This window comes from Astatotilapia calliptera, chromosome 23 (genome assembly GCF_900246225.1).
Source record: "Astatotilapia calliptera chromosome 23, fAstCal1.2, whole genome shotgun sequence".
Lineage (NCBI taxonomy): Eukaryota > Metazoa > Chordata > Actinopteri > Cichliformes > Cichlidae > Astatotilapia > Astatotilapia calliptera.
The window spans coordinates 32,611,053-32,626,672 of record NC_039323.1 but is presented as its reverse complement, the minus strand read 5'-3'; the positions used below and the strand labels follow the sequence as shown (position 1 = coordinate 32,626,672).

Below are 15,620 nucleotides of genomic sequence, written 5' to 3'. Positions count from 1 at the left end.
CACACCAAACTCTCATCCATGTCTTTGTGGACCTTGCTTTTTGTACTGGTGCACAGTCATGTTGGAACAGGAAGCAGCCATACTCACAGAGCTGGAATGCTGAACCATTAGGAGTTCCTTTCAGTGGAACTAAGGCAGAGAGGTTGCGCAGGTCATCTGCTAATCGGAAGGTTGGTGGTTCAGTTCCTGGTTGCTCCCAGTCTGCATGCCAAATATCCTTTGGGAAGATATTAACCCCAAGTTCTACAAATGTTAGATAAAAAAGCACTCACTTAGAAAAAGCATAGAAAAAAGTGCTTGTGTGAATGGTACCTGGTGACTAAAGTCATTGTGTCGGCCACTACATCTGCTTTACATATCTGTGTATGTGATGTTTTCTTTTGGGATGTGTGAAAGGGAATCATTGAGCCATCAGCAGATGTGGTGCTGAGCTTGACTCTGTGTCCTCCCTGAAGTGACTCCATGGTTGATTTTTAAAACATACAGCGACAGAGATAAACCTCTCTGCAGCACCGTGTACACATCACACTTAAACTGCAGCCTTTCTCCAAGGCTCAGTATATCACTGCAGTATGTGTGTTGAATGGGTCTGAGTGTTGTGGAGGGAAATGATTTTTCCCGTCTCTCTGAAGAATGGCTGAAGTGATTTTTTTTTAAACTTCATTTTATTCTTTGCTTTGATTGACAAGCTTGCAGTTTTGGGGCCCCCAGAGTCTCTCAGTTGGAAATAATTTCAGATTGGGGAGGGGGCCGATCTGAGGTGCGTTTGATGTTCGATGTTGAAGGCGGTTTGATGGTCATGTAAGTCGAAGCGCATGCATCTGTCTGCATTCTGATGAGGCTCAAGCTCCCCACACCTCTTCAGGTTACTGCTCGACTCAACAGTCTGCTCTCTTTTCTTTAACTTTAGGCCTGAGAACAAAATCAAGTTTAGGAGGACTGTATACAGTTGTGTACATGTATTTCAATGATTTTCTTTTTTAAACATGTCAGACCCCTGTATGGAGCTCAGTGTTTTACCAGTTGAAATAATCCTTCTTTTTATCCTATACCTGTCTGGAAAAAAAGCAATTTAACTTCTACCTTTAAGAAAACCTCTTCTGATTGGCTGCCTCTTTGTAAATAGGTTTGTAGAGATGTTGCGAGCCAAGAGTAGAAAAAAACCCTGAGCCTGAGCTTTTTGGCTTACAGAGATCACTTGTACTTACACTGGCCTTATTTTTTTATCCATGTTTAATATAAGCCACTGTTCTAACTGTGCATGTGTATGAAAGGAAATAGATAAAAGCATAATAGATTCCCTTTAAACCAAAAATGTGTGTGGGTCTGCTGTTCTCCGATTCTGTGTTGCTCACGCTGTCTGCTTCCATCCCTGGACACTCATCCCTCAGCCCGACAGAAAGCAGCAGCCTCCTCTCCTGTTTCCTCTTTGAGCCAAGGTTTACAAATTCACTCTGATTTACAAGGTCATAAAACGCACCTCCTCCTCCTCCCCCTGCTTCAATCAGCCTCGCCAGCTCAGGCAGTTATTTTATAACTCCCCGAGCACGTGCTCCTGTTCAAGGCCGCCGCAATCGATGTGCTCCCTGGTTTCACGTTGCATATCACACGCGCTCTGAAACCTACACATATACGTACAGTACGGACGGGCGCCCATCACCCTGCTCGCCCAAATGCACGCAGGCTGTCAGAGGGGGAAGACTTTGAGCCTGCTCTAAAGTCATAACTTCTTTGTAATTCACAGCGTGCTGACAGCTGAGATAGGATCATGAATAGAAGTTGACATAACATCATTACAGGAAAGCAAAGCCAAGGAAATCCACGATAAATCAAAAAAAATGTTGATCCACTTTGCAGTCACGCTCCTCTAGCTCGTCGTTGTTTTTGTAATGTTCTTCATGCTCTAGAAGACATCTGGATAGTAAGTACAAAGCTGAGTGTGGCCTGAAGGGCCGCAGCAGTCGACTGCGTATTCATCCTCCGCATACAATCAGGGTTGCTGGAGCAGTCCCCATTTATTAAAAAGAAAGAAGCTCACATCCTGCTGCCTTCAGACTTCTTCCTTCTATTGTGTGTGGATTATTTTTTTTTAGTTGCATATTTGCAAATCACTCTTACAGATGACGCAACCTGTCGCACACTTATTTTACAGCACGTATACTCACCCATGCTTCCTGGAATGGCAAACAGCGAAGTAACCGCTGGGACATCACATATCAGTTTGGTGTTTTGAAGCTGAGCATGATGTGACTGTGAAGACCAGGGACAGTGCGCGACTGTAAGCTGACAGCTTGGCGTTAACACTTTAATACTGTAGGCTTGCACTACAGGATTTTTCCTGGTTTTTAACTCTAATGGGGACCATCAGCTACAAAATTTAGACAAACTGAATTGATTATGCACTTATCAAGAACGTGAGAGCCATTGCGTCACCCCCTGCTAGCCGTTAGAAACAATGCACGGTTAAGGCAGTTAGCTTTGGTTTCACAGTTCATACAGACAGTTAAACCATGATTTAGTCACGCAGGAGCTATCACTGTTGCACATTGACTTGCTGAACACACTGTGACACTTGGTGCATTTGAGGGTTTTTTGAATTTTATTGTGTTTTACAGTCTTGCTGTTGTGTAAAAGTTGCAAGAGTCGTTTTTTTATTATAGGGTTTGTTGGTCATAAAAAAAGACGTGACTGCCAACCGACTGCAGTAATATTCAGAGTATTAGTTTATGAACATAACATCAAAAACTCTGCTTTTAAAGTAATCCCAGCTCTTTTAGTCAGTCAGTGCACCATAAACTGATGTAAAAGTAAAAAATATGTTGCATATGTACATAATTAAAATATTGATGTGAATCACCAGACTGCATTAGACGTATTTCGATTATTGCTTTAAATAAGACAAACTTGTAAAATATCAGAGTTATAGACCAGCAGTTTATTTGCTCGTCTTTTTTTCCTTAGCGTCTTCTGAGCTCCTGCAGCATCGCGTTAGAGTTTCAACGCTGTTCTGCTTTCTCTTCAGATACCTACCAGTAACCTTGATTAGTAAAGACCTTCTCACTCACTCCCTCTCACACTCACACAGGCACGCACACAAATCCTGGCTCAGCCCTCCTGAGTGAGGAGATTACAGGATAGTGATTTCACCTTCTAATTAGGACTTCATCTCACACACACACACACACACACACACACACACACACACACACACACACACACACACACACAGAGGCTGCTTTAGTTACAGCAGGCTGGCTGGAGGCATCTGATAGCCAGGCCTCCAGGGACCCTGACGAGCGACTACCTGAAATTTAACCCCCAAAAGGAAGTACTGTGGGAGACACACACACACACACACACACACACACACACACACACACACACACACACACACACACAACAGCACAGAGCAGGAACAGATCCTGGAGGTAGAACAGATTCAAAGGCAGGCTCGTGTGTAGGACATCTGATTTATACTTTTAACAACAGTGAAGCCTTGCCTCTCTATGAGTGTTAAAGCTCTTGTAAACAATAATGTTCCATTATAGAAGTGTGTGTGTGTGTGTGTGTGTGTGTGTGTGTGTGTGTGTGTGTGTGTGTATGCACACATACATACTGGTAATTGTGGCTTCACATCACGATGGAGAAGAGTGGCAGCTTTCATCTTACTGCCTCCCTGAAGGGTTCTACCTTAAGCGCGCTCAGCTGCACTGTACCCCGCTCCCACAGGGCTCAGTGCTTAGAAGGCACAGGATACAGTTAAAAACATATTTTGCACTTCAGTTCAGCATTTTATGTTCGAGTGTTGCTGGGTTATACAACAGTTATGTCCTTGTTTTTAAAAGTCGAACACCTGCTGCGGGTTTCTCTGTGGGAGAAACTTAAATATGATAGCCTAAATAAGGAATAATGTGCAGAACCATGTCAAAAGCAAGTCCAGAAAACTTTTGACTGGGAGTTTTTAAAGAGCCCATTTTTCTAATTCACATGTTGCCGTGTCTTCTGTTCATCATTAGCTAACACATGTCCTTTTGAGACCTTTTGCATATCTAAATCTGCAAACAACAATCTGATGTGGCTTAGTGACAGTTGGGAGGAAGAGCTTCCTTTTTAACAGGAAGAGATCTTTAACAAGGCTTAGGGATGATCTACCACGACACCTTTGTGGGCTGCATGTCCCTCTACTTGATATTAGTTTGTAGAGAGGCATGCATCTGATGTCAGCTGGTAGACTTCTATTGCTCTGAATGAACTGAGAAAATTCAGTTCAGTTTTATTAATGTAGCACTGAATCACAGCAACAGTATGCTTTACACTGAAAGGTAAAGAGCCTGCAGTAGTCCAGAGAAAACCCCAACAATCAGACAAGCCCCCCCACCCCCAAACAAGCACTTGGCTACACTGGGAAGGAAAAACTCCCTTTTAACATGAAGAGGCTCCGAAGAGAGGCAGTAACTGATTAAATGCAAAGTAATGTATAAACACAGAGAGTGAAAACCACTTTGAATGCTGTTTATTGTGAGGCGGCACTGCTTCCTGTCATATCCGTCCTCTCTTCAAACCTGTGTGAAATACCTCCAAACCGCAAACTCTTTGTGCTGTCTGTTTGATTCAAAATAACAGGTGTGAAATGTCACCAACCAAACAGTTAAACCTCGTTCCAGTGTGGAGAATCTGCAGTTCAGGCTCGCTTTAACATCTGCAAGTATGGCTGCAAGTTGCTTAACTAATTAATGAAAAAGGAGCTGATATATCTCAACTTGCAGTGCCTAGTATTTGTCTCAAGTTAAAATCAAAAAATTGTCCTACATTTACCACAATGCAATTGGATAGCTGTAGCTGTTTGTCTTTAAAACTCCTTTCCCCCATTGTAAAATTGCTAAAAAGAAGAGAAAAAAAAGTAACAACACTGGCAAAAACACAGGGGAACTATGTGTTTGTCTGTTAGCAGTAGACGCCCCTTTAAATTAGATTAGATTGTTTTTCTATCCATGTTTCACATTTGACCTGATAATCAGTTTGTCAGCATTCCTGTGCAGTAGAAACAGGCCAGGCATGACTTTAAGTGTAAAAGTAGCAGGATTACTTGGTTTTGGGTCTTCTTCTTTAGGAGCATAACAGATCAGGTAGACTTTACTAACAACAGATACTGTGTGCACCGATGCTCCTTTTACAGTGCTATTTTTAGCTGAGCCCACCACTCAAGCCAGATGGTCTGTCGAGTAGCCTGAACAAAAGTTCACCAGGACACGAAATGAAATACTGATACTGATCCCCTCAAACAGAAATTGCTATTCAAAGAGCTTTTGCAGGAGAGGAGATTTTGTCTCTAAATTATACCAGTTTAACCTAAAAAGGTTGACGTTTGAATGCTGCTTTGAACCTAATTTAAATTGATCTGCTTCATTTCCTCCCCATTTGTTTTTTAGGACAAGAAGAAGTACCTGGACATCATTCACAGCTACATGGAGGTTCACGGCACAGTACACGGCACCAGCACCGTGCACCTCCCGGGCTACGTTAAGAACCACGGCATCCTTAGCGGCCGAGACCTTCAATTCCTCCTGAGAGAAACGAAGGTGAGAGATCCTCACTTTAAATTGTCTAACATGGAAAAATGAGCCTTGAGGGAAATAAAAGTACATGGCTGCAGTTCTTACTAGGTGGCTGTAAAAGCCACAGATCAACTCCCACACTTTGCCACACTGACATTTTTTAAAATAATGAAGAAATTGTAGCGAGGCTTACCTGCAGTATATCGAAGAAACGCTGTATCTTTATTAACTAACCTTGGACTTTTTGATGCGCCGTGACTACAAAATCACCTCTGAATGTTTTTCTTCTTGCTTTATATTTAGTCTGCTTGTCAAAAGAAATTGAAAAAAGAAATATTGAAGCACATATCAGTGCTACAAAAATAAATCTACAGGCAAGTTGGAGTAAATATGTGATTCTTCTGAGACTTATTGGAGGTTTGGGTGGAAAAAATGTCTTTATGTGAATAGAGGTCTTCTTCTGAAAGAGCCTTGAGCCAAGTGGCTGTGCTTTCTCTGAGCCTGGCCGTTCACAGAGGTACTTCCCCATTCATACTCCAACCACTCGCACTGACAAAGACAACTACATGGCAATGTGTTGTGTAGAGCAAGCTCTTCAGAGGCAGTGACGTATGAGAGGCAGGTTTCTAGGTTTTTACGAATGTATGCATGGCTGCTAAACATACAACACTTTGTTTTACACCTATTAAAACAAACACTTGTAGGTAAAAAATAATAAATAATTCCCAGAAGCTGCAGTCCCCTCTTGTTGTAAAAGCAGTTGCTTTATATCTATAATTAGCTGTCCGCTTTAGTTCTTTCAAGGCTTAAAGTTAAACATTATTAGAGTTATTGCAGCTTTGTGCAGGTTCATCTTTGATATACAATGTATGTTTTAAACTAGACAGTTTTACCACCGGATTGATTTATCTTGGGACACATTCATTACACAAACATACCTGTTGCCCTAGAAGTCTGCTAAAGGTCAGGACACTGCTTCTCACTTGAGCCTAAACCCTGATAGTGTCCATAACTGCCACACAGAACAGAAATACAAGGAGAAGAAGCAGAAATCGATTTCCTGTGAAGTCTGCCATGACCTGTCATGGTTTTGCTAAGACTGCACGGTCATGAGGGGAGGTGTTCTGAACGGTCTGTGGACCCACTTTGAAAACGTATCCAAAAAATTCCCACCGAGCTGCAAACTTCTAAAGAGCTACAGAATGAAAATGACAAGATCCTCACATAGCTGACAGCAACATCCGCTGGAGGTGCAAACTGGCACTGATTCAGCTAAGAATCTCTCTGGCTTCAGTCTTCATCCCTTTCAGGAAAAAATGAGGTGAGGGGAGGCTTCGATTTTCTTTAGCCTCTGAAACTAGATACTTTCAGGCAAGGGAGGGACATCAGAGCGAGACGGCCACAGCTCACGATACAGTCAGTTATAGAAAAAAAGATGGATATATATCTAAACCTCTTTGTCCTTAGCAGAGCTGCAGAGTTGCTTTAGCCATAAAACATTAGTGATTCTGTCCTGAGCACCTGAAACCAAGGATCCGGTGATGTTCGAGGCACCGAGGCACAGAAAGACAACGATGCATTCTGCAGTGGAGCGGATCATTAAAGACTGAAGGCAAACAATGCTCCACCAACAGTGCAGTGAATTATGATTTGCTGGAGCGAGAGCTTTATTAGCAAAGTCTGGCAGGTAAACACACAACAGAACCGGGATATAATATAAACCTCCATATCTTCTCATTACATGCGTTCCTGGCTGGAAACCCATCGGGGAACGGCCAATTAAATCGCACAAAACCAGACATTTCTCCGGCATTCTTGTTTAAGAGTTTACAAGCAAAACAAGGGGCGTTATAGGCACTCGTCTTTTCGTCGCTTAAACAACACGTTTACTCTTACCTGCGAGCAGACTGCCTCAGCTAATTGGCCTCGTGAGGTTTAGCTTTAAAAGTGCTCCCGCGTTGAGGCGCTTTTGCGAATATGTTGCCTTGTGACATTTGAAGGAAGGGGGGAGGTTGTTCAAGCTCCAAATTCCCTGAAATAAACTGTGACGTGCTGCGCTCTATCAGGTGAATAGCGTGGATGATCAAACCGCTGACATGCAGCAAAACGTTGCTGCGTCATGTTGCAGACTGACAGAGTCAGAGGTTTTTGATGTTTTTCTTTCTGCCTTCTCACATCCGTCTCACAGGCCTGTCTAACTCAACCTGTTAGATTCTCTTGCTTCTGTTTTTCCACCTTCTGCACACACCATGCTTTCAACAACCAATTTATGCTACTGTATGCAGTGTGTGCAAAATAATAAATGGTGTTAGTATGGTAATGGTGTTTGTCTTGCTCCACCGTTAATGCCGCTGTAATCAGCATAAAGGGAAAACTCAAACATCCCATGGCAGGTGCTGGGATTAGAAATATCATGAACAAACAGCCTAATTAACTCGCTGGGTCATTACACTCAGAAGCCACTGTGTTTTTAAGCCCTGCGTGGCAATGGCAGAAATCTGATGTTGTTCCAGCACGTTTTGCATGACAACTTTCACTCCAGATACCTCGTTAGCTTAAATTTACATGCTAGACAAAGGTGCAGCTAGCAGCTTCTTCTCCTTTGTATATGATCTTGATCTGGGGTTGAGTTCTGCAAGTTACTAAGAGATTGTGGAAGTTGTAGCACCTGTGAGTGTTCAGGTCTTTTGGCTAATAGCTGCTCACTGTTCCAGGGAAAGACAGTCGAAATAATCAGAAATGCAAAACACCTGCTGCTACTGTGGCTAAGAACTAAGACGCTATTGTTGCATGAGATAATGTTGGAAAGTTCAGGTGATGTCTGACATTTGACAGACACCGTAATGTAAAGAAGAACACATTAAACATCATTTATAGAGCACTTTGGTTTCCACGGACAAATTTCACCTCTTGTATTTTTCTGATTTTGTTTTTTATGCAAATTAACCGATCTGACCACCAACAATACTGAATATACAATGAATATACAGTGATATAAAGATGGTAGAATAATACTGTTTCACCTCAGACACACAGCTAGATGCAGTTTCGAGTCGAATGACTGACCCAATCTCTCTGAATTGATCACCTCGGATGTGATCCTTACTCTGCCAGAAAGAGTTCAAACTGCCCCACAGACGAATATCCTGAAATTCGTACAAAAGCGTGCGAGACAGCATCAACTCCTGGATCAAACTATGAAATTCTCCCTACTGTCGCCGTCTCCTGAGGACCCCAAAGTGCTTTACACACCCAGTCATCTACCCATTCACACACTGGTGGAGGCAAGCTACAGTTGTAGCCACAGCTGCAGACTGACAGAAGCGAGGCTGCCATATCACGCCATCGGCCCTTCTGGCCATCACCAGTAGGCGGTAGGTGAAGTGTCTTGCCCAAGGACACAACGACCGAGACTGTCCGAGCCGGGGCTCGAACCGGCACCCTTCCGATTACAAGGCGAACTCCCAACTCTTCAGCCATGATTAGTGTTTAGAAGCATCAGGACCAGCTCACCATCGCTTGATGTTGACTCCAGTTTAATCATAGTGCATTTTTGGGTGGATTTTGGCAAAACTTTAGTAAAATCGCAACTGTTTCGATGTTATACGACAAATTTGCATCAAAAATCTTCAATGTGCTCAGTGCATAAAGGTGTTAGCCGAAAGCTCAGGCTGATCTAAAGTGTCCGTTAGTCTCCATTTCATCCACTATGTTTCTGTGTGATGTCAAAGAGAGCAGATACTTTAATTCCTGACTAAATTCTAAGAGTAGAACATTTATTTGATCATAAGAGTTTAACTTTTAGTGTGTGAGCGCGTCACATTTATTAGTAAAAAAAAATCCCCTCCCTCCGCCCTCAAACCACATCTGCAAGGTGATACATGATATTTTCATATCTATATAACTTCTTATATGCACAGTCTCACTTTCACTCACCCGTTCAAACTGTTTTTCTGATCATTTTGTCAAGGCTTGCAAAAAACCCTGAGGACGTTTATGCTGCTGCTTCTGAAAGTGTTTAAAACAAACAAGCCAAAAAAAAAAAAAAACTGGTAAAGGAAGTGATCTTTGATATTTAATAACTACAGGTAACTTGTACTACAGTAACTGCTGTTCTTCCCTACAACATTTAAGTGCTTTCAGAGACGGCTACTGGTATTTAAAAAAAACTATTCTTGGCCCTCATTAATATTTTTAGTAAAATGCAGCTGACATATATGAAATCCAAGGTTTATTTATTTAAGGAAAATATGCATATGTATACCAATGAAATCCATTAAATTTGACCAGATTCTAGTTGAATCTAAAGTTTTTGAATGTACTTGCGTTTACAGAACATTTACATGTAGTCAGGTTGCTTAAAGGCAAAGTTTTGAGGCTCCAGTGATTACACTACAGGATGTTCACACAACAAAAACACATTTTTCATTAACAGCATACACACAAAAAATACACAATTATTGTAAAAAAAAAAAAATCAACAGAAATCAATCATATTTTATCCATTCAATATCAATATTTTATCATGAGCGCATAGTTACTGAGCAATCATTTCTTTTAAGTAAGAAAGTACTCATGGTAAAATGTGATTGATTTCTGTTGATTATTTTTACAATAATTGTATATTTTGTACAGTTGCTGTTACAGACTCCCGCATTGCCCTCATGCATATTTGACTGTTAGCACTGATGCTACTTTTTTCCTTCAGATGTTCTGCAGATAATCATTAGTTGCATCCCTCGACTTTAACGCTGAGCGATGAGAGCAGAAATGAAATCTTCTCGTGTCGTAGGTGTGTGTCCTTTGCATGAGTAAGGCAGGATGTTTCCTCAGGGGTCCAAATCGATAGCAGCTTTCATGTGGAGAGCTGCATGGTGTTGAAGTCAGCCTGTCCATGACCACGGGACTCCAGAGCCGTTGTAAACTAATGATGAGATTGTGGGTCAGTGCTATAAACTTGTTTTTGTTTTTTAAATCCATTCACATCTAGCTACAATCAATTTGCAAGCGTTAGTCATAAACTCCCACCTGAGTTATTCAGTGTGTTTATCTCAGCTTTTCTCCCCTCTGGGTCCTCTCCCTACAAGTACCAGCTGACTGGTTTGCAGCTTTCAGGAGCCTTTGCATGCATGCGATTAAAGAACGCACGTGCTTTGCTGCCACCTGTTGGCAGAAATATTTCAGTAACACTCACAGCTGAAAGAGCAGAATTCACTCCACAGGTCTGATTATTCATGTGACTACAGGCATACCTCATGACACAGCGCTGCATTGTGCACTTAAAGAAAGCGTGTGTATGTAACACCGACTCAAACACACAGATAAGCCATTGTGTCAGCCAGCTGGCTCCACTCAATAAGCCACTCAGCTGGCACCCGGCCTCCCCTCTCAGTTTCTCGATTGCTGTCTCACTACTCATGCAGGCGAGCTCCACAAATATTTGCTTTCTTTCCACTCAGGAGAAGAAAAGTTGCTTCTAGAACCCTCCACCCGTTTTCACTGTTTACTGAAATAAATGTTTGGGATTCTGGCTAAGCACAAACAGTGGAGACACTATACCGTAGCATAAACACCCAGAAACTTCCAGAGTCCCGGTCGGCCGTCAGGTTTTGTGGAATGTCACAGTTTTACTTTCAGTGCTGAGAAGCCACTCGTTCCTTGTACAGAGCCTTCTTTTTTGTTTAATATGGAAAACTACATGTTTACTACATGGTGGTGGAAAATTGTCAGACGCCACCTTTGAGCAAGCACATGGCGACAGCAGGAAGGAAAACCGCTTTTTTAACAGAAAGAAACCTCCAGCAGAACCAGGCTTAGAGGTTTGAGTAGAAAAATTACGTATTTCTGTGTTAGTAATGGCTAATGTGGTGCCAAACAAGCCGAAGAAACACCTAAAAGACATAAACCTTGGTTTAAATGAGTCGTTTCAGAGCTGAAAGGCGGTTCTAAGGTGTCTTTGCCAGTTTCCATGATCGTTTACTATCTGATTTGATTGCTGAGCTGTTATGTACCTCCACGCCTAAGATATCAAACTCCTTCAGCCCCGTGGGAGGAGTAAACGTAAAAGTGATGTCTTCATATTATCGGGCTTGTTTTCCCTCCCTTGTTTCATGGCGAAAATGTGCTGCCTCCGTCACAATTTGTGCTGATAACAGGGGAGATTTGTTTCTACAAGGCACTATTGGCGACTCCTCAACACAGCCAGTAAACTTCGGCGCCCCTCTGCCTCCTCCCACCGGCACCTTTAGTTGTGCTTATTTCAGGACCTGCACACTGCTGTTCACACATGCCTCCTCCTTACTGACTTGTGTGTGTTGATATCCAGCCTATGGAGCCTGACAGCCGTGTGTGTTCTCTCCTCTGCAGTTGTTTGTGGGTCTTTCCTTCCCCTACGAGGGTCCCGCCCCCCTGGAGGCCATTGCCAACGGCTGTGCCTTCCTCAACCCCAAGTTCAACCCTTCGAAGAGCAGCAAGAACACAGACTTCTTCAAGGGCAAACCCACCCTGAGAGAGGTGAGAGGAGTGCAGGATTTGTCCCCCGCAGCTCGACCCATAACTTTTAAATCGTTTGATTTTCCTAACCCCTCCCCCCTACCCCTCTCATTTCTGCTTTGCTGCCTGCAGCTGACCTCTCAGCACCCATACGCCGAGGTGTACATCGGTCGGCCCCACGTGTGGACGGTGGATATCGAGAATTCTGCCGAAGTAGAGAGGGCCATCCGCTCCATCCTCAGCCAAAAGGTAACCGCGGGCGACTGAAAGAAGCTAAAATTTGGTGCAATTTCACAAATGTTATTGCATATTTGTTTCTACAACAAGGGCAGAAGCCCCTTAGGTGCTGTACAGACACACAAGCTTTCGGCCCTACTGCTGCATAGCTGCAAACATCTTTTAACTAAATGCGCTGCACATTCAGCAAGCTTTAACTGACAGACTTTAATACCTTAAATGAACTTAAATACAAACACAACAAGTCATCTTCAAATTCCCTTTTATGCCCCTCTCATCCTCACTGGGTTTCAGCACTTTTCACCTTCATTTCTTGCCAGTGCCTGGCTCCTGGGTGTTCAGTCAGTAATTGCAGTGAGTCTCTCATCATGAGCTGACAGATCTGACGCGCCTTCTTCTCAACCTGCTTCCTTCTTTATTTTTTCTTTCAGTTACTCTTTTTTTTACCCCCCTTATCAAGTTAAATGTCAGACCTTTTCTCTTTTTTTTTCTCCATCCGAGCCGCTGTCTGAATCTCAGAGGACACAACATTCACCTGATCTGTATTGCAGCGCAGGCACTTCCCAAAGGTGTGCTTTTTCCAGCTTCATCCTCTGACACTATTCTTTCAATTTCTTCACTTGTGAAATTCTTGTGCTTTTTTTTTTAAGCTGCCAGTCTTCTCTCTTAAGCATCACCACTTTTTCCACAATAGGGAGGGGCGGGGCCATCTGCCGCGACCGGTTGGGGGTTAATGAATAAAGAAGTTAAATGAGCTTCAGTGTACACTTGTTTGTTGTACAGACCTTCTTGCTGCTCTACATAAACATGATTGATTCCAGCAGTGTCACTGTTAGTGAAATGGACCTGTGTTGATGTGTCAAGTGATTGTGACATAAAACCTCCTGTGTCTGGGAGGTCCAGTCTCTTTTTTAGTATTCCTGCTACAATTGCAACATGAGGACAAAAGAGTGCTCTAAGCCACTCAAAGAACAGATTGAAAAGTAAAAGTCAGGACATGGTTACAAAAAGATTTCCAACTGCTGGGATGATTTGTCCAGTTGAGGTTCTTTGGCCTGATGAGACAGAATTTGAGCTTGTTGTCCATTAGACTAGATGCTGTAGCATCTAGTCTAATGGACAACCCCACAAATACACCATCTCCACTGTGAAGCATGGTGGAGGCAGCATCATGCTCTGGGGGTGCTTCTCAGCAGTGAGCCCTGGAAGGCCTGTAAAGGCAGAGAAGGACATGAATGCAGACAAATATGCACCAAAGCAGAGAAATGATACACAGACAACAAGGTGAATGTTCTGGATTGGCCCAGATCTCAGTCTGATCGAGAACTTGTGGCTGGACTTGAAAAGAGTGTGAGTTAGCTTTTTTTTAACTAACATTAATGCCTCCATTCCCTTTGCTGTAGTATTTGGTGTGAAGAGGGAATGAATTTGTTTACTGAATAAAAATGTGGACAGCTGCTTTCATAGATTTCTTATATGATGAGCTGCAGTGAATGAATCTGAAAAATTCAAATCTTCAAATCTTCTTCTTCTAAGTTAAAAAGCAAGTGTGCCTCACATGTCTTAACACGGAGCAAAAAAGAGGGTGTGATTGTGTAAATGGCGTCCTGGCTGGTTAGTCGTTAAGGAAAACCTTGTTGGAGCCGCAGGAGGATTGATGGAGATATCGTGTTCCGTCTCCTGGTCCGGGCCCATGCATATTTAAAACTGGACTCAGGACCTCGTTGTGTTGTTGTACTCCGCCGAGCTGGTCAGAACAATGCCTGTGTTCACTGGACGAGCCCACAGAGCCTCATATGCGCCGTGATCCGTGGCGAGACGCAGCCTACCAGGCTCCGGCTCTCCTCCTGCTCCCCCCCTCCCTTCCCCTCTCCTCATCCTTGCTTCCTCCCAGCAGCCAAAAGCTCAGATGGAGCACGGAGCGACTCAGTTCAGCAACAAAGGCTGCAGTTGTTGGTTGTCCCCCGTTTGAAGTTTCCTTCAGCGGCGCAAAGATCAGACAGCAAGCTAACGCTTCACCGGGAGGAGCTCTCTGAGCGTCATCATATAGAAACACTGTCGAGCACAAGAGTTTACAAGCTCCCTCGCCCTGCACGTGTTTTAACAGTCTGTGTTTTGTGTTATTCAGATTGAGCCCTACCTGCCCTATGAGTTCACCTGCGAGGGGATGCTGCAGAGAGTGAACGCCTTCATCGAGAACCAGGTACTGCCTCTGCAGAGCGCCTCTCCATCTTTTCCACGTGCACACAAGTCAGAATGAAATCATGTCGGGCTTTAATTCATGCCACCCTCAGCTGTGGTTGGCGTCCCCAGGGCCGTATAGATTTTCAAAACCAGCAAGTTCAGCTGCCGCTGATTAAAATTCAAAGATTAAAGCCTGTCGAAATAACTCAACATAAGCATTTACAGCAAGTAGACATCAAAGCAAAATGAAATATGAGAGGAAGCAGAAGCTATAAGAGCGATCAAAACATCCCATGAAATGAACAAAATCTACAATAAAGATGAATTTAATGGAGTTTGACAGGTAGGCCAACACCTTTCTGTCATCTCCCTGATCATTTCCTGTTATCTTCAAATTAAAGGTATAACATGCCAACAAAATGCTTTTATTCAGATTAATTTTGCTCTTATTTTCTGTCATATTGTGTTACAGTGTTGGAAGATCATATTAAAGACGGACATGTTTTTTAAATAATGAGGTCGGCACGTGTACGAAGAATACTACACGTTTCATTTCTGTCAGCTTTTAAGCTCTTGGATCTCTGTAATCTCCGAGCACAGAAGCCCCGCCCACCTCCCGTTTAAACCTCCTGCTTGCATGTGGCAACCAATTATATGAAAGTTAGTTTAAAGAGCGGCAGAGCTAACTTATTTTTACTTTCTTTACATAAAGCATACAGGTATTACAGAGTTACGTTTTTTTTTTTCCTTTTCTTTTTTCCTCCTTTTTGCACTCCTGTTGTTTAACATCATGTTGTGTCCTCAGGACTTCTGTCACGGTCAGGTCATGTGGCCTCCCCTCAGCGCCCTGCAAGTGAAGCTGGCAGAGCCCGGGCACTCCTGCAAGCAGGTCTGTCAGGAGGAGCAGCTCATCTGTGAGCCCTCCTTCTTCCAGCACCTTAACAAGGACAAAGACCTGGCCAGGTGGGACACATACTTTGCCTCAATACTAGTGGCCACCAGGTGGCAGCACGACACAGGCTTAAGCTCATGTGAGCATTTATCATTCTCTGATGAGCTGCTGAAACCTGCAGTTATAGTTATGACCACTAGTGGGCTGAGTTTAGTTACAGAAGAAAAATGGATTATCAAGCCTGCAGCTCAAAGACACCA

At 43.2% G+C, this 15,620-nt stretch overlaps 1 protein-coding gene across 1 annotated transcript in view; it reads left to right on the top strand.

Moving 5' to 3' along the window:
- Positions 1-15,620, top strand: part of mgat5 (alpha-1,6-mannosylglycoprotein 6-beta-N-acetylglucosaminyltransferase) — an 87,643-nt gene that overhangs the window by 70,203 nt on the left and 1,820 nt on the right. Inside the window, exons 11-15 of the mRNA XM_026157599.1 lie at positions 5,430-5,579; positions 11,922-12,068; positions 12,180-12,296; positions 14,413-14,487; positions 15,274-15,431. Of these exons, the coding sequence (XP_026013384.1) occupies positions 5,430-5,579; positions 11,922-12,068; positions 12,180-12,296; positions 14,413-14,487; positions 15,274-15,431 (647 nt within the window). The remainder of the gene's footprint in view (positions 1-5,429; positions 5,580-11,921; positions 12,069-12,179; positions 12,297-14,412; positions 14,488-15,273; positions 15,432-15,620) is intronic.